General features: G+C 46.3%; 1 protein-coding gene and 1 long non-coding RNA gene across 2 annotated transcripts in view; one reads left to right on the top strand and one right to left on the bottom strand.

Moving 5' to 3' along the window:
* The window catches only part of PFDN1 (prefoldin subunit 1), a 74,538-nt gene extending 63,244 nt beyond the window's left edge, over positions 1-11,294 (top strand). Inside the window, exon 4 of the mRNA XM_025040555.1 lies at positions 11,097-11,294. Coding sequence (XP_024896323.1) covers positions 11,097-11,108 — 12 coding nt within the window. The 3' untranslated portion in view covers positions 11,109-11,294. The remainder of the gene's footprint in view (positions 1-11,096) is intronic.
* LOC102882594 overlaps positions 2,748-20,927 on the bottom strand; it is a 43,444-nt gene continuing 25,264 nt past the window's right edge. The window contains exon 3 of the long non-coding RNA XR_001517893.2: positions 2,748-3,874. This is a non-coding gene — a long non-coding RNA (uncharacterized LOC102882594). The remainder of the gene's footprint in view (positions 3,875-20,927) is intronic.

Consider the following 20,927-nt stretch of genomic DNA (forward strand, 5'->3'; position numbering starts at 1 on the left):
CTGGGGTTATGCAAAGAGTTCTCAGACCTGACCCCAAAAGCATTATCTAGAAAAGAAAAAAAAGATTGAACTTAATCAAAATTCAAAACTTTTTGCTCTGTGGAAGATACTGTTAAGGGAATAACTGCGAACGAAGGACTTGTATGTAGAATATATAAAGACTCAAAACTCCACAGTAAGAAAACTCAATTTAAAAGTGGGCAGACTTGAAAAAACACTTCACCAAAAGGATATAAGGATGGCAAATAAGTATATGACAACATCATTAGCTATTTAAAAAATGCAAATTAAAACCACAATGAGATACTACTATTAACACTTATCGGAATGGCTAAAATGAAAAAGTACTGACAATATCAAGTACTGGTGAGATACAGAGCAGCTGGAACTCCTTCATTGCTGAAGGGAACGCAAAATGGCACCCTCACTCTGAAAAACAGCGGGAGTTTCTTAAACGTACACTTAATCATGTCCAGAAATTTCACTCCTGGGTATTCTATTTCCCTCAGAGAAATGAAAACGTATGTTCACACAAAAATCTGCACAAATTTATAATCACCAAAAAGTAGGAAAAAACCAGCAATAAAGTACCCACTAGATCTTCACAAAATACACCAGCAGTTACACACTGATGATTTAGCTTGCAAGACAGTGAGTGTCCCAGGACATTCCAGGCAAACCCCGTCCAGCCCGAATCTCCCTTGGCCAAATGTGCTGGAAAATCCAGAACGACCAAAGGCTTTCAAATATATTCCTCAGGTCCCCAGGTTCCTTAAAAAGAGTAGGGGGTGGTCCTTCTTTGCCTCAACTGCAATTCCATATTATCTATTTCTCATACTGGAGTTGTATGTAAAGTTTCTATTGAAAAGATTTATATTAGAAAAATCTGAAAACTATCAGTAAGTCTGCAATAGTGGTCCTGGAGGATCTACAGTGTGGCTGTTGTTCAGAAGGGCCTCCCCAGAGCATGGTCGGTCACATGCTTGCTTATCTATGTGCTGGACCCTCCAACCACCACCCAAGAAGACACATTCTTCTTGTGGAGCGATATCTTCTCTAACTGGGTTCGAGGCTGAGTGCCATTAGCCAGACTCCTTTACCTGTCTGGCCTTTCTAGAACCTGATGTTGTGTTGCACACTTCTCTCCAGTTTAGCAGGGATTCTGAGCCTTCATACCCAGTGGCTTGTTTGCCCCTCTGAGCTTATCCCTTCTGTGCCTACGCAAATGTCTGCCTTCCTCCAGGCCAGAGGAGTCCTGTCTTCCGGTCCTGCAGTCTTGTCTTTTCCTCTATTGATGACCTTTACAGAACAGAAACTAGAGAGAAGTCCACCGCTCCATGACAATAGTGTGGCTAAGTCCAATAGACATCTCTGAGTTACCTGACCTCCCTGCAACATTTGATGCTACTGATCACTCCCTCCTTAATACAAATTATCTCCACTTTCGGGACACCCCATTCTCCTGGTTTTCTATCTCTGACTCCTTTGCAGGTTCATCATCTCTTTAAAGCTCAGCCCTACACTGCCACCTTTTCTGTTCCCTCCATATTTCTATGCAACTTGATCTCATTCACTCCCACAGTTCCAATTACTACCAATATGCCAGTGCTGTCCATATTTATATCTCCAGCCCAACCTCTCCTCCATGTTCTAGGTATATACACAACTGCTTATGTGACATCTCCACTTGAATGCCTCACAGACATCTTGACACCACAATCTAATATGTTCGGAGCTCAACTTGATTTTCTTCTTCCTAACCAAATATGGTTCCTTTCCCTTGTCCCTAGCATTCACGAATAGCACCACTAGGCATTTAGTTCTAGTCAGAAGCCCAGGAGTCATCCCTGACTCTCTCAATCCTACATCCAACTCGTCATCAAGTCCTGTTGATTTTACTTCCAAATATCTCAGATGCATTCATGTCTCTCCATCATCACCATGTGAACTTGAGCCCCCTTCCAAACCATTCTCTATGCAAAAGCCAAAGAGATCTCTTAAAAATGCAAATTTGATCAGGTCATACCTTGGCTTGAGATCCCTTCAGTGGCTTCCCACCATTCACAGAAAAATCTAAATCTCTGGTAGGAGCTATGAGCCTCTGTCTTGCTCCTCCCCGTTTCTCATCCATTCCCAACATCCCATTGCTCTCTGCCACACCAATTTTCTCCTCTAGTTTCTCAGATGAGCCATGTTCTCTCCTGCCATTGGGCCTTTGCACCTGCTCTTCCTACAACCATTTTGCCTATTAGCACCTATTCATCTTTCAGATCTCTCCCAAACTGTGCAAGATGGTCTCCCTATCATGTTTTCATAGCAATACATATCTTCTCTTCACAGGAAAGTAGACTCAGTTATTACGTGGGATTATTTAATGTCTGGTTCCCTCCCTACAGTGTAAGCCCCATGAAGGCAGAAATGGGGTCTGTTCTGTGTGGTCCATCACCTACCACAGTGGAGTTGTTTGGCATTTATGGAATATATGTTGGTCCTTGTAGACTGAGGCTGATTCTGGGAGTACGCATGGGGTGGGTCGAAGAACTACCCTCCCCACAGTTTAAGGTGCCCTAAAGGCAATGCTGTGATAAAACTAGGTTAGAATCTTCTAATCTGTGACTCCACTGGAGTGAAGAAATTTTTACCAAAAATGTAATATTAAAAAATAATTTGTTCATGATAGCATTAAAACTATAATGTACCTCAGAAGAAATCCAACTTTAAAACCAACAAAGGATATGCAAAAGCAATGTGAAGAAAATTATGTGACTTTATTTAAAGAGATAAAAGAACACAAAAATAGATACCATGTTCGAAATAGGAAGACAATCTTGTAAATATGTCAACTCTTCTCCAATTACTCTATAAATTACATGCCATTCCAGTTAAAGCCAGACATGGTAGTTTTCCATAGAAACTGACACACTCATCCTAAAATCCAGATTAAAGAGTGAAAGGCCAAGAAAATTCTGAAGAAAAACAATGAGTATGTGTGCATGCATGTGCTGGGGTTAGGGAAGGTGTTTAGCCTACTAGACTCCTGCTTCTAGCCCAATCATATATAGGAACCTGGTATATATGACAAATCTCATTTCAAATCAATAGGGAAAGGATGACCTAATCAATAAATGGTGTTAGGACTACCAAAATAAAAACTGAAAACCAGAACCTTCTCCTATGCATAATCAAAAATAACTCTAGGTAGTCTAAAGATTCTATGTGAAAAAATTTTAGAAGAAAATATAGGCTTAGCTTTATGAACTTGGAATAGGAAATGATTTTTCAAAGACTAAAATACACACAAAGCATGAGGGAAAGATTGATAAACATGACATTTAAAATATTTCATACTAGAAAATATTCTATAAGGTTGAGACAGGGTGAAGATATTTGCAAGCCTATAAGAGTGACAAATAGTGTGTGAAATATTTAAAGATTGCCTACAAATCATTAAGAAAATAACTCAGTAAGAAAAGACAGACCAATAGAAAAAAAAAATGGGCTAAGAATATACACAAACAATTCACAATATCTGTAAAAGCAAATCACCCGAAATTTATATTGTTATGTTCAAGGTCACTAGTATTCAAGGAAGGTAAATTAGAATAGTTAGATACCATTTCATACCTATCAAGGGTACTAAAATTTAAAAGTCTGCAGATTAGGTATTTTTCAAAGAAAGAAAAAGCAGAGATCATGCAGCACTAGTTGTTCATTCCGGTTACAGGAGGCAGCACGCCTGGAAGGAACGCTTGGGTCTCGGCTGCTCAGTCCAAGGTGTCCAGGAGGCAGCAGCAGCAGAGAGCAGCCCAGCACGCAGCCAAGGCAGCCTGACACCCGCTGTCATCCTTCTTCCTTTCCTGTTCCACCACGTACACTGGGAGCGGTCCAGGGGCAGGGGAGAGAGAGACTCAGTCAGGGGGATACCAGCAGCAGCCTCCCACGCTGGTAGCACTGAGCACACTCTGGAGAGAAGTGCTGGCTGTCCCCCTGCCTCTCCAGATAGTTGGCTCCACCAGGGCGGGAGCCACGCCCACCTGGCTCACTGCTCCACCCCCGCCCCAGTGTCTGGGACAGGGTTTCTTGAAGGTGTGAATGAAGGTGACATTTGCTCAGCAGCTGTCAGACCAGTTTCCTGCTACCTCCCCTTCCCCAAGCTGAGTATGAAAACCCAAGTCAGCACCTTACTTGATGCTCCTCCAGTGAACCAGTTTGCAGTGAGTCCCGCCCTGCAGCCTGATGGGGCACAGGCTGGAAGCTTTATACATTATCTCATTTAATCCTCACAATAGCGCTGTGTTACTATCATCAGTTAATACTTTCAAACACTGTTAGCAAGAGTGGGAACTGGTAGAACCCCTTTGAAACAGAACTGTGATGGGGAGTATGAACAACTTTGACTCAGAAAATCTGTAGCTAGGATTTCTCTACAGAAATAATTCTCCTGGTGTTCAAAGATATATGTGTATACTGTGATTACTGCTGTATCAAAATAACCCAAACTAGCAATAACCACATGTCTGTCAACTGGAGACCAATTAGCTATTCAGTGATGCATACCACATCACTGAATACTAAACAGCCATGAAAAGGAACTAGGTGGCTCTTCCATGTTGCCAATAAACTAAGCAAGAGATAAAAAGCAAGGCATATGGCAGTGCTTTCTACAATGAAAAGGACATATATAAACACACATACACACACACGTTTCTGAAAGAATACGAGAAACTTAGAGGTCGGAGTATGGGGAAGTGTAGAGGCTTTTACTTTGTATTTTACTTTTTTTCCAAATCCAGGCCTGTCTGATTCCAAAACCATACTCAAAGCTGCTCCTTTACTGTCATTGCCATGGTCCTGTTAGCAGGAGGGAGGACCTGTCGGGTTCTAGCACACCTTGGATCTCTTCTAGCCTCTGCCACAAGTATTAGCTCCAGGGACTTTGGGGACAGCTACCATTGCCTGACCTGGGCTTCCTAGTGGCACAGGCCTCAGTCCTGGACTGCCTTCCCCATGTCACTGTTACCTAGACAATGCCCTCGGCTCAACTCCACCTAACCTCCTAGTTATTCTTGCTCTTCTCATGGCCTGGCCTGGTCCCTGTGACCCTAGTCACACATATCAAATGTGCCTTCAATGCAATTCTGACTCCCTCAGGCCTTACTGACTCTTCCGGCCCTGGGCAAATGCTGGGGTTCCTGCTGGGCGAACCTGGCGGCGAGCAGCATTTATATCAAATCGCACTTTTCCCTCCGGCTCGTAGACCAGGGTGCCCCACGCTGGTGCAGTTCCTAAGGCTGGGTGCCATGAAGAAAAAACACATACCCCCCCATGCCAGGTCCCAAAATGCCCACTGCCAAGGTCCTTTTTGCACTTCCTCCCTCTCCAGAAATACCAGCTGGTGACATTTTTGAATTTACCAAATCAACCCAGCTCTTCTCTTCCTCCCTTTTGGGTTGAGGTTTGGGCAGATAGTCCGGTCCTAGAGAAAGAAGGCACCAAGGCAGCAGGTACGGTCAGCCTCTGCACACCTGAGGATTCCGTGGTCTTCCAGGGGCCACTGTCGGGTCCCTCACCAGCCCCTGGCTCCCCTCTCTCTGCTCCCATCTGAGGGCAAACATCGTGTGCTGCTCCCCTTACTTCTTCAGCAGGGCCCCTCCACTCGTGACTCCCTGCACTGCTGCTATCCACCCCTGCCAGCCTCTCAGGAACCTCAGCAGCACCCATGTCAGGAACGTCAGTGCCTACTCATCTGACCCTGAAAGTAGTGCCCTTCCACCCCTTGGCTTCTCTTGACGTGGGCAACACTCGCTGGGCTCATTGTCTCCTTTGCTCTGTAAACACCCCATCTGCATTTCTGCTCTGCCTCTGGGGCTCTCTGACACCACTCTGGATTGCTGCGACACGGGACTGACACCTCAGCCCAGGGACCTGCCTGCTGCCCCTAAACTCGGCCTTCATCATTTTCGTCGTTATCATCCGACTGAGGTCTGTAGAGCCTTGCACATTCACAGGCAGAGAACGCACTGTGGTCCCATTTTATAGAGGAGGCAACTGCATGAGAGCTACGTGGTCTGTCCAGAATCAACTAGAAGGTGGCATTCACAGGTCAGTTTCCTGACTCCTTAAGCAGCACACTCCCACTGTCTAAACTGCCCATAATGTCACTCTTTTGCTCAAAAAAATATTCAGGCTTCTCCCTACAGCACTTTCTCCTTGGCCACCTGGACTGTTCACAGTCAGACTGCATGGATCCCATGGGTCTGTATCTGACTGTGTTCAGCAACCCTGCTACCTTCCCCGCCCGTAAGGGCCTCAGATCTTTCACAGCCAAATTCTCTTGATTTTGCAAGACCTGGATTAACCTACTTGTCCCCACAAGGAAGGCTGCTTCTCAGCACAGCATGGCTCAGCCCTGACTCAGCTGGCCTCGTACAGCCCAGCTCCTTTCAGGAGGCCTTTGAGTGCTCTTTGGGATGTGAGGCTGATGCTGCCTTTTCATGAGTCAGGAAACACAATTCTAGGCACATGCACAGTGTGAAGGCTAGTACTTGGCTAACCAATAATCCAAAGAAAGGTGTTAATTCTATGTGCTGATATTCCTCTGGGTTTCAAGCACCAAGGCCTGTAGCTGGAGTTTGCGGAACTCTGGAATCTCTGTGGGAAGCTGGGAATCTGGGTGAGGACTGCTTTGCTGTGAGGAGCATTTCAGACTGTAATCACAGAACAGGGGAGCTGACCTGACCCCAGGCAGTCCTAACAGCTGGGTCAGGTGTGCATCAGCATACCCCTGGGGGAGGGGTGGGACAGACAATACTACCTAGCACAGACCAGCCCAAGTACCTGCAGGAGGTCAAGACTGAGACAAAGTACTCAAAGTACTCTATGCCCCATCCTGCAACAGACAAAAAGACAAGCCTTAGGAGGCACTAAGTGGAGTTCTCAAAAAGCTCGGACCCACCTCCCCAGCCCTCCTCCTTACCAAAGCTGTTCCCAGCTGTTAGAACACCTCTTCTTAGGAACCTGAGGTTCAGCAAGAAGGAGAGAGAGAGAGAGAGGGAGAGAGGGAGAGTTAAAAAGATACATTTGTGTGTGTGTGTGTGTGTGTGTGTGTGTGTGTGTGTGTGTGTGTGTGTGTGTGTGGTAGGCAGTGGGTTCTCATCAGATTCTGGAGAGAAGCAGGGAAAGATCCTTTCCTACCTGATACTGTCATCCCATTCCAATCCAGGTCACAATTCCCAGACACTCGGTTCCAATATAGTGGGAGGAACCACAATTAGGATATCAGAACAGAGATTTTAATAAGACATATCAAATTGGATTTAAATACAGGCTCACCTACTCATTGGCCACGTAACTTTGGGTAGGTGATAACCTCTCTCAGCCTCAGTTTCCTCTGCTATAAAATAGGAGTAAAGTAACATTTGTAATCTACACTCCACAGGGTTGCTGGGAAAACTAGGATCAGGCTTGTGAAATACTTAGCAGTGCCCAGCATACCGGTAAAGTGTTCAGTTATGCCCATGGATGTTATTACTGTCATTCACATGACTATGACCCTTCAGGCAGGCGCCACCCCCCCCACACCTGAGTAAAGAGCAGGCTTCTTGTAGACAGGTAGACAGGAGGGCTCACCTGGACTCTGAGGAGAAGCCTCAAAAATAACAAGAGGCTGGAGGCAGAGTCATAGGCTGTTCTGGGAACAAAGGGCCAACTAGGCCTTCACTATGTGGAGGAGGTGACAGAAGGCTAGCCGAGGTGGGGGTGGGGTGGGGGGTGGCCTCCGCCTGAGTAAAGAGCAGGCCTCTTGTAGACAGGTAGACAGGAGGGCTCACCTGGACTCTGAGGAGAAGCCTCAAAAATAACAAGAGGCTGGAGGCAGAGTCATAGGCTGTTCTGGGAACAAAGGGCCAACTAGGCCTTCACTATGTGGAGGAGGTGACAGAAGGCTAGCCGAGGTGGGGGTGGGGTGGGGGGTGAACAGAGCCAGGCTCCCATCTCCAGTAGACCCATGGCTAGAGAACATAAGAATGCTGGAGGGGAACTGCCAGGAACTGAAGGCTCAGCCCTCGCCCGGACTCATGCACACACACAGACAGTCCCTGTCACTTTTCTTTTGGCCTCAACCAGCCACATGGCATCAGAACCCAGGTTCAGGGTTGGGGAAACATGGTCACATCTTTGAGAAGTATGACTCTGGAAACTCAGGCAGGACCCAAGACAGAGCAGATTCTTGGGGCAGAGAACAGGATGCTGATATACTGAGCCTGGGACAGAAGAGGGACCTGGCTAGCACGGAAACAAACAGGACAGCAGCACAGGGACTGTGATCTAAGGGCTTGCATCCTGACTACCAGGCCAATGCCTAGTGACAACCCCTCCATTCACTGAAGGCCCGAGCATCCCAGCAGGAAACCCCACAGCAGGTCTCACAGGTACCTTCCTACTAGACTATCTGCCAGTCCTTAGCCTTCTTATACAGACAGTGACACCTGTGAGCAGGGACACCAGGCCACCTCCTGGATCTTGGCTGTGCACCCCTCAAACAACCACTTCCTTCTCTCCCTGCCAGAGGAATGCCTCACCTGACCAGAGAAGAAAAGTGCCCTCTCTTCCATGTCAGCTCCAGGAATAGCTGCCTGACTCATCAGCGGGCCCCTCCCAGGGTTTAGGTCAGAGACCTTGCTTGAGGTTGGGTTACTGTGTGAAAAGCTCTTCCACATCCCACATAGATCTTTCTGATCCACTGAAAAGCATCTGATCTGCCGTCTGACAAACTCCTCCCTTCATCCTCCAGCATCTAAAACAAACCCAAATCAGGCAACCATCAGGGGATTAAAACGGGGACCACAGGACTAAGCATGTACTAATGCCTTCGTTCCCCTCATTCCCAGCTCAGACTCCTTCCTCCCCTCTTGGTTCAGGCTCCAGTTCAGCTTGCTGCTGACCTGGGCCCTCCCCTTCTCTCCCAGCCTCAGTGTCTTCACCGGTAAAAAGCGGGGTTGATAGCAGTGTCTGTAGTGAGGCCCCAAAGAGATGAAAATGCATTGGCAACAAGCTATCGCTTGATCCTCCCGCCTCCTGCCCCCTGCAGCCATGCGCTGGAGCAGTAGAGTCAAGAGCCAGCCCTGAGAGGAGCAGAAGAAAGAAGTAGCAGAGCATGTCCTCCCCGCTCCTCCCCACCATGCTGGGTAGTGCCCACAACCCGGGGGCTCTGGACATCTCCTCCAAAAGGCCTTCCTGACCGAGCCCAGCCCATCAAGATTTTTCTGACTCTAAACTGGTGCAACCACACTATCATCACAATCATTCAAAACAACCTTAGAAATATCAAGCAGTTCCTAAGGCGAACACAGCACCAAGAGAGGTGGGCCCACGGGAAGTCCTCAGATGAAAAGGCTATATAGCACGGTACATGTTGTAGAGCGCCCAGAACAGCTTGGGAGGAAGGACAGGCTTTCCCTTTGTATGCCAGCAAGGTTTTCATTCTTTCTTATGTCATTGGAACAGAACGAGAAAATAGGATTATCTCAGGAATGGCTGGGTTGTGGTCAGGGTTTCTAAATGCCCTGACTAGACTCGGAGAGATCCTTGCGTGCAAGGCTCAGGTCTTCTCCACAAGCTGCCTCACAGGGCCTGAGACAGGGAGGGCAGCATGGGGTGGACAGGAACTGGGAGCACTCACTGTCAGTCCATATGCAACACCAAAAGCCTTCCAGCTAGGGACAGGTGGCTACAATGGACAGGGACAGGTCCCCACCTCACTCACAAGGGCTACATGGCCCAAAGTCTAGGTCCTCACAATGTCACGAGCACTGGTGATTATTAGCGTCCTTCGCTCTGCAGAAGAGGTTTGAGTTGCCTCATCTGTGGGTTTGGAGAATTTCTAATAAGAAATTACACAGAGAATAACCATTTGCCCATCAAGATAAGAATTTTACAGCCAGCCATCTCCACTTCCTAACTGGCTTGGCAAATACAAAAGGACATCGGCCTAAGGAAGTCTTGTCTAGAGGTAGAGAGACCCATGACAGGGCAGCTGAATCTACTGAAAGCCCATTATCCCCCTGCTGTGTACACCTCACCAATTAACAAGGGCCCTAGGACTGGTTCTAAGCTGGTTCAGGGGAAACCAGACCTGGTGGCAGTTTCAAATGCCAAGGTATTTCAGAAAAAGATTTTACTTTCTCTAGAAAAAAATTACATATAATTCTAATCATTCTAAGTGCTGTGTAAGAACTGGATGAAATGAAAACAGATTACAAGAACCAACAGACATGGAGGATAATACCATGTCCGCACAAATCTGCTGTGAATGGAAGTGGCCTCAACGGCCTCAGTTGTCAGTGGGCTCAGGGTTTCAGGTTCCAGTATGGACCCAAGTCTGGGGACAAGGCCAAAAAATCAGCCCAACTGGGTCAGGAGGGGCAAAGTCAGCAAGAACCTGCACCCCTAGAGTAAGCCAGCTGTAATAAGGTGCATTGCCTAGTGCCATACCCACCACTGAGTGACAAGGGTGCCCCCACGATCACAACTAAGTGTAGTCACAGACAGGTAATATGTAGAACTGGAATTGTAACATGTTGTGAAAACGTATCAAATATCAAAATGAAGTATGATATTACAAGTGACCAGTTGTTGTTGGTTACGCTGGAATCTAAAATTAGATGGTGAGTAAAGCTGAATTTTGGTCTGCAAGTCTATCCCTCAGTTGTGTGATTCACCAGCAACTGACCTTCTAAGACACCTTGAAACTTTTAAAACTCTTACCCAAAAGAATTCAAAGCAAGGACTTGAACAGGTACTTGTACACCCATGTTCATAGCCACATATTCGCAATAGCCAAAAGGTGAAAACAAACCAGTGTCCATCGATGGATAGATGGATAAACAAAACGTGGCCTATATACATGATGGAGATGAAAAGGAAATAAATTCCGACGCACGTGACAACATGGATGAACCTTAAAGACATTATGCTAAGGCAGACACAGGACAAACACTATGTGATTCTGTTAGATAGGGCCGGGGTCTCAATGTCTGGGTGGTTCTTACTAAATGTTATTCTTGCTTAATGTTAAAATGTAGCATAATATTTTGCAGATGCAGCTATAAACAGGATGAGCTTCACAGGAACTCCACCTAGTACGTACAGCCAACTGCGAAGAAGAAATCAATGCATAATTAACCACATAGTGTATATAAGCAATGGCTACGCCTCCCTTAGTGGGGAAAGAGCTTTGGATGTAGATCCCCCATCTCCTTTACTTGCTGCAAGTAAATAAAACTACCTAATGGCAACCCCTGTCTCATTCTTGAATAAAACACCCCGAGCGGTTTGGTAACAATTACACTTACATGTGGTGCCTAGAAAAGTCAAATTCATAGACAAAAAGTAGAACAGTGGTCTCCAGGGGTTAGGGAGGGGGGTTATTGTTTAATGGGTATGGAGTTTTAATTTGAGAAGATGAAAAAAGTTTTGGAGACAGGTGGTAGTGATGGCTGCATAACAATGTGAATATACTTAACACCACTGAAATGTGTACTTAAAATGGTTAAAATTATAACTTTTGTGTTATAGATATTTTACCACACCCACAAAAACCCTACAATCTTTAATCTTCCGCTTATTCTTAGGATTCTAGGGAACTCAACGCCCGAGGGACAAGAGACACCAGAGCTGAGCCTCATAGCAGGCAAAACTCTGTGTGCTGGTGGCTCAGGGACGCCCTGTGCCAGCAGCAGTTTCGGATCGCTTGGTCTGGTAGTGTGAATCAATCTGGTAACATGAATCAATCCTGCAGCCCCCTGGGGCCAGCCTGGACTCCAGCCAGCTAGAGGTGTGTTGTGGTCACCCAGGAAGTCCGCTTGACCTGCCTGCGTGCCCACCTGCCCTCCTGCCTTTAGACTCTTGCCGACCACTTCAACGATGTCTCACAAGCAGAGGCTGTGCTGAAGGAGAAAGATGCTGCTGTTGAACTTTGCTCAGTCTCCCTCTCACCCCACAGGCTCATTTCTGTTCCTGACACAGCATACCCTGCAGGGAAGTCCAGGAATAAAAGACATTGTCCCTGACTCAGGCAGCTCACACACCACTTGGAAAGGTGAGCCAATGACCTATCTGAGGAAGTGCACAGTGACACACCACACTGGGTGGGACCAATAATAAACACAGCTAGATTCAAAATCAGGACAAATCCTTTCAATGAGCTAAGGAGAGAAGAATGCCAATCTTATTACTGCCTTGTCCTGCTTTTCTTTCCCTTAAGTTCATACAAGAAAATTTAAAGAAACAATGGCTAGTGAGTGGCTTACCCAGAAATGGGCATCATTTGGGACTGGCCCTGGCTGCCACAGCCAGCTCCTCCAGCCATGGCTTCTCCTGACTGATAAAATTGTCATAGCCTGACTCCCCTTCCCTCGAGGAGGGGATGGTAGTGATGGTGATTAATACACAATCTGGTATTTTATACTCTGCTGAGCAGTAGGAAAGATGCTTAGAACCACTGACCAAATCAAGGAAACGAAGCAAAGAGAGAAAAGGCAAGAGTAGAACAGAAATAGACTCAGAAACCACAAACTCCCAATGTCATTGGCCTCTGAATATAAGGTAGAGACTGCCATGATTTTGGAAGGTAAATATAAATCAGGAAAACTATTATTTTCCTGGTTGTCAGGCACTGGGTTACGGAAAATAAATAAATAAATAAAAATGGAGAGGTTACTTTGAGGGCAGCTGGCTTTTGGAACACGCCCAAATGGGCAGAGATCACCAAGGAGGTAGTTGCTGGGTCCCACCAATTGGTGTCCAGGCACAGATGGACACGGGCTGCTCTGTTATCGGCAACGTTAGCCTGACTCACATTGAGTGCCGGCCTCAGGTGTCTCATTCAAATAGTACTCACTGCGTTTTTTAACAAGGCAAATACTGCCATATCATTTTTACTGAACACAAAGCGTTTTGTTATCTTAGACATACAGACCACAACTGGCTTTGACGCGTACCAAGTTCCTGTGTTACTGATTAACAGCTCTAGCAGATATATTTATGCAAAACACCCCAGGTTGTTCTCTTCCTCTACTGTCAGGCTTAATTTTGCGACAGTAAAAATAGTTGTTTTCATGTGAATGCACCTCAGTTTAGAGGCCTGGCATGGTGAGTTCTGAGGTTGGGGATGGGACAAGGTGACCACTCTCAGAGAACATGGTGAAGAGGTGATGTGAGGCAGACCTCACTTGCAAAGACTGTCCCCCACCCCAATCCTCTATTCCCCGTGGTTCACTGCCCACCATTTCAGAGCAACGAAGGTCATCCTTACAGATTTGGAAAGACCTAAATGTTCTTTAGTGTGGGGGGCCTGGGCTCTGCCAAGTTACCCACAATCCTGCTGTTTTGTAACACTGCCACAACCAACATCCACCCAAAAGTCAATGACAGAGAGTCCTGAAAACCACCACCTCACCCATGGAGACATGCTTGGCAAATGAGAGGCCAGAAACTTCCCAGTGGAGAACGGGAGACAGAGGGGTAGCCTGGCCTGTAGGACTGTGACAAGGACTCTGCCAGTCTGGGAGACAGGGCCAGAGTTTCGAGAAACAACTTCCTTCCATGGTCAACTCCACCAGTTCTAGTCAGCTTGTCATTGAAGCCAGATGGAAAAAAGTCTCCAACATCATAACCAACCAACCACCTTTCCACTGAGACAGGAAGAGACAGACTAACCCTTTTCATGAAAACGCTAAGGTGGGTAACTAAGTGGGGTTATCTGTGGAGGTAGAGCGGGTACGCAAGGGGCCTCCAGTGTGTCAGGAATGACAGAAGGCATCTGATTGCTCCCCATCCACAGAGGAGGGTTCAGCTGCCCAATTTGATGGGCTTATTTATAGCACCAGTAGTTTGGAGAGCAGAAAGACCCTCAGCAAACTCTGGAAGCCCAGCACAGTCAAGCTAGGACATACTTTTGCAGCCCTGCTGTCAGTAGGCCTGGCACACAGGAGACACATGGAATGAATGAATGGACCAATGAGTGAAGAAAGGAGTAAATGAATGAATGAATAATCTATCTTGCACCTTTTACCTTGGTTGGAAAAGCTGTTTCCAGCCTATCTTGTAAGCAGGCTGCAGATATGAGCTTAGTGGCAATGGCAAAGCATTACTAAGAAAAAAATATGAAGACCCGGTCAGCCTTCAGTTCTTAAAGGGAGTCATTTCCATTTGTCAGTTGAAATCCTTCAAGAGATCTCGGCTCATTGTGAGCCTTCCTGAAATGGCTGAGGGCAGTCTCTGATATCAGGACAACCACTTTATCCCTGAAGGGATAAATTTGACTAGGAGGAGATCTTACGAGAGTGGCAAGTGAGCAAAGGGAGCACAGGGTCCCAAGCCCAGCTGGGCCAGGGAGAGGGGGCTGCGCAGCCACAGAAGACGCCTTCTCCAGCTGGCCCTTTTGGGAGTCTCCTTCAGATCTGCGGGCCCAGGGCATCCCACCCACAGCCTTCAGGAGTTCGTGGTTACCATGGCTGCCCAAGGGTACTTGGATAGGGCATTTTGGGGAGGGTAGGAAGAGAAGAATATTGATTCTTCATAAACTACCCATGATACACATATTCCCAAAAGCAAACATTTATTTTTACCTATTAAGAACAACTCAAATATAACCTTGCATACTCTCCCTAAAATCTTCCAGGCTGTCAAGGTCTCCCAGACTATCACATGGACTCATTTCAAGGGTAAATGGAAAAGCTCAGAAGGAACTGAGACACTGCTTAAAAAAAAAAAAGTAATGGAGATTTTTTTTCCCTAAGGAAAATACATCAGAATCTTGGTCTTTAAGCAGGAAAGGGTCTGATGCCTGGGATCCCAAGGAAAAAAGCTCTCCACGTCACCACACACACCCTGGGTACAACCCCTAGAAGAATGTTTGTGCGTGTGTGTGGTATGTGTGGAAGGTGGGAGCAGGGCTCTACTCCCTTCTCCAGCTTCAAAACTGCTAAGGTCTAACAGACAGAGGATGAGTAAGGGCATCTCTAGGGAGTGTGCCACCTTTCGAATCAGGAACCCAGCCTGGACATGCAAGACACCTTTGACCAAATGAGGAAAAAGCCACTGAGCCCAGCGGTGGGAAAAGGAGGGAAGTGGTACTGGCCTATCACACCGAAAGGGTTGCAGCCCTGACAGCACACAGCAGCCGGCTTTCTGGCTGAGAGCTGACAGGCTTCCCATGAGAGACAGGAAAGTCAATACTCCCTGGAGAGGGAAGCCACTCCCTCAAGCAGCCAGAGCAAGTCTGGAATAGCAGAAGACCAGGGCAGGCCAAAAATACTGCCATGATCCACCTACTAGTCTGTCCCTATAGGCCTCTCAGCCCTCGTCAGCCTGTCAGCTCAGCTCAGTTCTCAGAGCAGGAACTGGGTCCTCTCCACCCCTGAATCCTTGCCCCCTCCTGGTCCAGCTCCTGCAGACACAGGTTTGCTAGATCCAGGAGTTATGACTGCTATACCTGACGTAGTCCAGTTAAGTAAATTGCAATTCCCTTAACGTCTCTGTGGCTTGGTTTCCTCACCTGAAAAATGGAAACAATAACAGCGCTGACCGCTTGGAACCGGTATGATTAGGATTAACTACTCCAAAGAGCTGCTAGCTCAGTGCCAGGCACAAAGTAAATGAACAATAAAGTCTAGCTATTACTGTTGCTGCCATTCTATAAACTACATAAAGGGCTAAAGGGAAAAGCAATCTATTTTGAAGAGCTTTACACTGTACTGAGATTTTTTTAAGAACAAGAATAATTTAGACTAGGGGGAAGAAAACCCCAGCATGAAGTCAGCAGCGTGAGACAGACATCTGAAATAGAGACCTCCATGAAAACTGATCACTGCTCCTGAATAAGGACTTGCAGATTCTATGGGGCCGGGATGCAGCTGAGGATTCCCAGACTTGAAGAATTTAAAATGAAGAAGAAAACAAAAAACACCCAGCAACACTTTTATGTAGCATTATATTAGCTGTGAATATAACCCCTGGACAGAGATCAACATACTAGTTGAATTTCAAAAAGGGCTGCATCATAAAAAACTAAACACAGACCAAAAGATTTATATTAAAATGCTGACTACTATCTCTGGATAGCAAAATTATGAGTTTTACTTGCTTTCTATAAAGAAGATACTTCTGTAATTTAAAAAGTTATCTTAAATATGAGGCTCCATTTCTCTGCGAGAACCTGGGTGTAATAGGAGCTGTAGCCCAGGGTAGAGCAGAGCCACATTAAGTCAGAGTTTGGAGAAGGCAATCCTCTGGCCCCCCGATCATACTGGATGTGGTCACCACGCCCTCATCCAGTGATACAGACGACGCCAATCCTTGCTATCTTCATTGCCAGCATTTGAGTTACAATCAATCTGTGTCGTGCAGGTCCGTTTTTGCATCTCAACTCTGGGGAGCCACAATATAAGCAGAATAAAGATTTTTTCCCCCATGGTTAACCACACTCACCACTGGGAGGCAGGCGCCAGGTACCTGTGGGCCCCATGCCACACTGCCTGAGCACAGGCCCTGGAGCGGCCCCTCTAGCACGGCTAATGCCTCATTATTGTATGTCCAAGGGAAAGATCCCTGCCACCCTAGGTGACCCCATACTCACAGGGAGGCCCAACACCATGGCTTTGGCTCTGATTCTAGAGACTGTCCTCCTCTACCTAGCCCACCAGTACCTTCCAACCTCCCCAGATGCCTTTTACCCAAAGCAGTCTTCTTTTTCTTGCCCACCACACCAATTTCCTCATTGTTTATATCGACCTAACTTTGAAATGCTTCTGTGAGAGGTGAAGGAAATGTGTATTAGAGCAGAAAACCCAGGCTGTACCTGGGTAGAAGGAGGCTAAGGAGAATGTGAAGCAAACCACTCTGGGAACAGGGTAAGACTGCCAACGCCTTCTGTGTCCTCAGGCCAGGCATGTCTGGCCAGCCCAGCCTGCTCCCAGTCAGCAGGCACTGGCCACAGGCTACTACTGGCCAGCTGAGTAAACTGGGGTCTGCAAACAGCACCTGCCTTTTCATACCCCATTACTCCTGAGTGCTGGGAAGGCCAAGGCTTTTAAAAAAGTGAAAGGGTGTTTTACATAAAGTATTTGACCAACAGTGCATGCTGCTAATTTTGAAGTATTTTAAGGATATCCTTTAAAGGAATGCAAAAGAGCATAAAAGTTAAGAATGCAATTTGAAATCAGACAGACCTGGGTTCGATTCATGGCTCAGCAAGTTACTATTTAACTTTAGGCAAGTTAACTTCCTTGTTTGAACCTCAGTCTCATCTCTAAAACAAGAAACCACCAGGTTTGCTGTGTAGATTAAATAAGATAATGTACACAGAGCATGTGAATAAGATCTAATTAGAAATGGTAACAATTATTTAGTGCCTGGCACTAAATTACAGAAGGCATTTAACTGGCATTTAACAATTGCTGAATGAGTGAGTAGTGATTCCAAGAGAAAAAGGAAGACGAAGTTACAAAATATTTTTACTGATTCATGAGAGGACACATGGAAGCATGCTAGGCCCTGGGTCAGGCACCTGGGGGACAGTGGGCAGGACACTGTAGCTTCTCTAAGACTCTGGTTCCACATCTGTAGAATCTGGGATAATTCCACTTACCCTGAAGGACGATTGCAAGGATGGAAGCCAGGCCCATAGAGCTCTCAGACCAGCGTCAGGCGCCTCACTAGCTCAGTGAGTCGCTGAGTGGGCTTTGGGGCTGAACTGCTGGGTCTTAATCTCACCTCCGCCACTTCCTAGCTCTGTGACTAAAAACAGGTTAGCCTTTCTATGCTTCAGTTTCCTCATCTCTAGGATGAAGATAAGACAAGACCTGCCTCAGAGGGTGGTTCTTAGGACTAAATGAGTTAATACACAAAAAGTGCCTGACATTACAGTAACCACTGATAAGTATTAGCTCTATTATTTAGCTAGCATTTATTAACTATTTAATAATTAAAAGTTAATCTTAAATGTTAAAAAACTTGGACCACTGGCCTCAAACGCTTCTTGTTCTGCTGGTTTTGATCTAGGGATTGGTATCAAACACCCAGATTCTCCAGTCCCAGGCTGCAAAGAGGCTCAGAAACAATGCCTGTTCAGTCAGAGCTAAGAGGAAGTTATAGTTCCAAGTTCCTGGAGCCTTCTTCCTGGGCAGGCCACCAGAAAAAGTCATGTATTTTTCAGCTGCTCATGAAGCTCATTAGGAAGGCCTTCTCCCCTACTGGATTTAAAAGCAATGGCCAGCTTAAATTTTTAATTATTTAGATTCTACAGCACTGGTTCTCAAAGGAAGGTGATTTAGGCTCCTAGGGGACATCTGGTAATGTCTGGAGACATTTTTGATCATCAGAACTGAGCAGATACTGCTGGCATTTAGTTGGTAGAGGCTAGAGATGCTGCTAAACATCTTACAGTGCTCAGGATGGCCCCTCTCCACAACAAATAAGAATCATCTAGCCTAAATATCAACAGTGCTGAGGCTGAGAAATCCCTCCCTATAGGAAAGTTGCTTATAATGAAGTAAGTGGTGGAAAAACAACACACAATGGCATCTACACTACAGTGACAGCCAGGTACAAATGACGTGTGCATGGAAGCAAGACCTGCCAAGGAAATACGAACACAAAAATGATTTGAGACAATAGGGTATCTGGACTATGAGTGGAATTAAATTTTTTTTTTTTTTCCTGTGAGAGTTACTATGTTTAGGGACCAGAGAAAGAGTGAGGGCTAGTACTCAGTGGAGGCAAGAATGACCCAAGGCTCTATCTCTCGGTTCTTCTGATAATTCATGTAGCTGTTACTGCCAGTATTCTAACAGTGCTCCAACCCCTGCTACACAACGAATATTCTGCTCAGACCTCAGACAAATGAATAACACGAGGGAGGGAAAAGTAGTAGTCTTTTCCACAAATTCAAGTGCAGAGTTTAACAACTTGAAAAGGCTTATTCCAGAATCTCTCTCCTGCATATCTCTAAGCTCTTCTTCATCTTTAATCACTCAGTAAGTAGCTACCAGGGAATCAAGTGGTCCGTCAACTCGGACAAGGTCTCTGCTATCAAAGAGATTTCAGATAGAAGGGGAGACCTTAATTCTATATCAAGAGCCAGGACTATAAAAATACAAACTAAGATAGTACTCTGAAGGACAGGAAAGCTGACCCAGACTGGGGGGTGGAGAGTACCACTCAATGTCACTTAAGTGACACATGAGTGAGATGGGAAGGATTAATAGGGGTTACTTGTACTGAGCCAAGAGAGGTATGAAAAAACTTCCAAGCCATACAGAGGAAATAACATTTGCAAAAGTCGTGAGGGAGGAGAGGCCTGGTGATGCTGAGGAACTAAACGGAATCTGGTGGCAGGGCAAACCGTGAGGGACCTCAAGGCCTTTTGGAATGTTGGTCTTTATTCTAATAATAGAAAACTTATGTTTTCTATTCAAAAGACATGTTGAAACCCTTAATATATAGAGTTCCTACTCTGGCATGTCCAAAGGTTAGTTAGCTGAGAATCTGCTCCCAACAAAACTTCTGTAACTTCAGGTAAATCAAAACCTCTGGCCTGTCACAGAGAAAGCCAGGCCAGTAGCAAAGCCTCCAAACTAAATGGAAGCCAACAGAACATTGCAAAAAGTAAGGAGGAACAGTTTCCTCTCCAAAGCAAAATCAGCAAGTTCTAAGCCTAACAGACCATGAAGGTCTATGCCCTCGCTGGGGCAGGGAAGGCTGACAGAAATAGCTGACGTCAGAGCCCTTGTCAAGAGCACCTCAGGAGGACCCATCTTCTACTTGAGGGGTCAAGTTCAGGTTGGATCAGACTGCAACCTACTGTCCCAATTGTCCCAGGTTCTATGCTTTCATCTGCACAGGCCCTGGGGATTCATCCCTTTGGTAGATCTTTCTGGAAGCCCTACCAACTACCATGTACCGTGCTAGGTCTGGGAACCGTATTGTCTCCACTTCAGATCCCTTCCTTGTGGCCACTGGATCTCTCTTTTCCCACAGCAAAGAGTTTATGTGACCAGACCCACTTGCTGTGTCGGAAAACACAAGTGTCTCCATTCTGACAAGCGTGGCTAACGTCCGAAAGATGCTGGCCCAGGCCCTTAGAGGACCGTGCTAGTCACTGCTCTTACAGCGACTGTTACTCTGGCTTTTATTGAGTGACATGGGAAGATATAAGGGGTCTGGGCAGAAAACAACCGGAGCAGGAGGAGGGAGACCAGTTATATGGCTATGACCACAGATGAGAGGAGTCTGGGGCTGTCCCCAGCTGCCTCAGGCTTCTGGGGACTCAGGATAGGTCAGGAATGACCCTCAGCCACCGGCTTCCCTGACTTTCCCCTTTCCTGTCTTCACCACCTCCATCCACACACAAGCAAAAATTCAGAAAACTCGTGCATGCCGAGGAAGGGTACTAACTTTCTCCGTGCCCATCAAGGTGCCATAAACTGTACAGGCACATTACCCTGTTTATTTTTCACCACAGTCCTGTAATCCCAATTTCACAGGCAGGGAAACAGAAGTCCAGGGAACTGGAGAAACTCTACCTAGATTCCTAAGCCAATGTGGCTTTTGGTGACAGCGTGCAGCAGCGTCCTTGCTGGGACATTCTGTCATCTGATACCTGGCAAAGAAAGAAGGAACTGAGCTGGCCTTTATGCGGGAAAGGTTTCCCAGGGCAATGAAAATGCCTGATCAGAGTTTCTGATGAAAAAAAAAAAAAGGCATAAAAGGCTCAAACAAGCCAAGCTGTAATTCCATGCCTCGAGACCTCAAGCAATTAGCTGGAGATGCCAGACCGTTAAATTCCTTCTTCTTCTGTCCTCATGCTGACTGATGAGAGCAGTGTCGGACACCAAGAAGTGTGTGCAGGAGAAAACTGCCATTCTGTC

The sequence above is a fragment of the Pteropus alecto genome, unplaced genomic scaffold (genome assembly GCF_000325575.1).
Source record: "Pteropus alecto unplaced genomic scaffold, ASM32557v1 scaffold78, whole genome shotgun sequence".
Classification (NCBI taxonomy): Eukaryota; Metazoa; Chordata; class Mammalia; order Chiroptera; family Pteropodidae; genus Pteropus; species Pteropus alecto.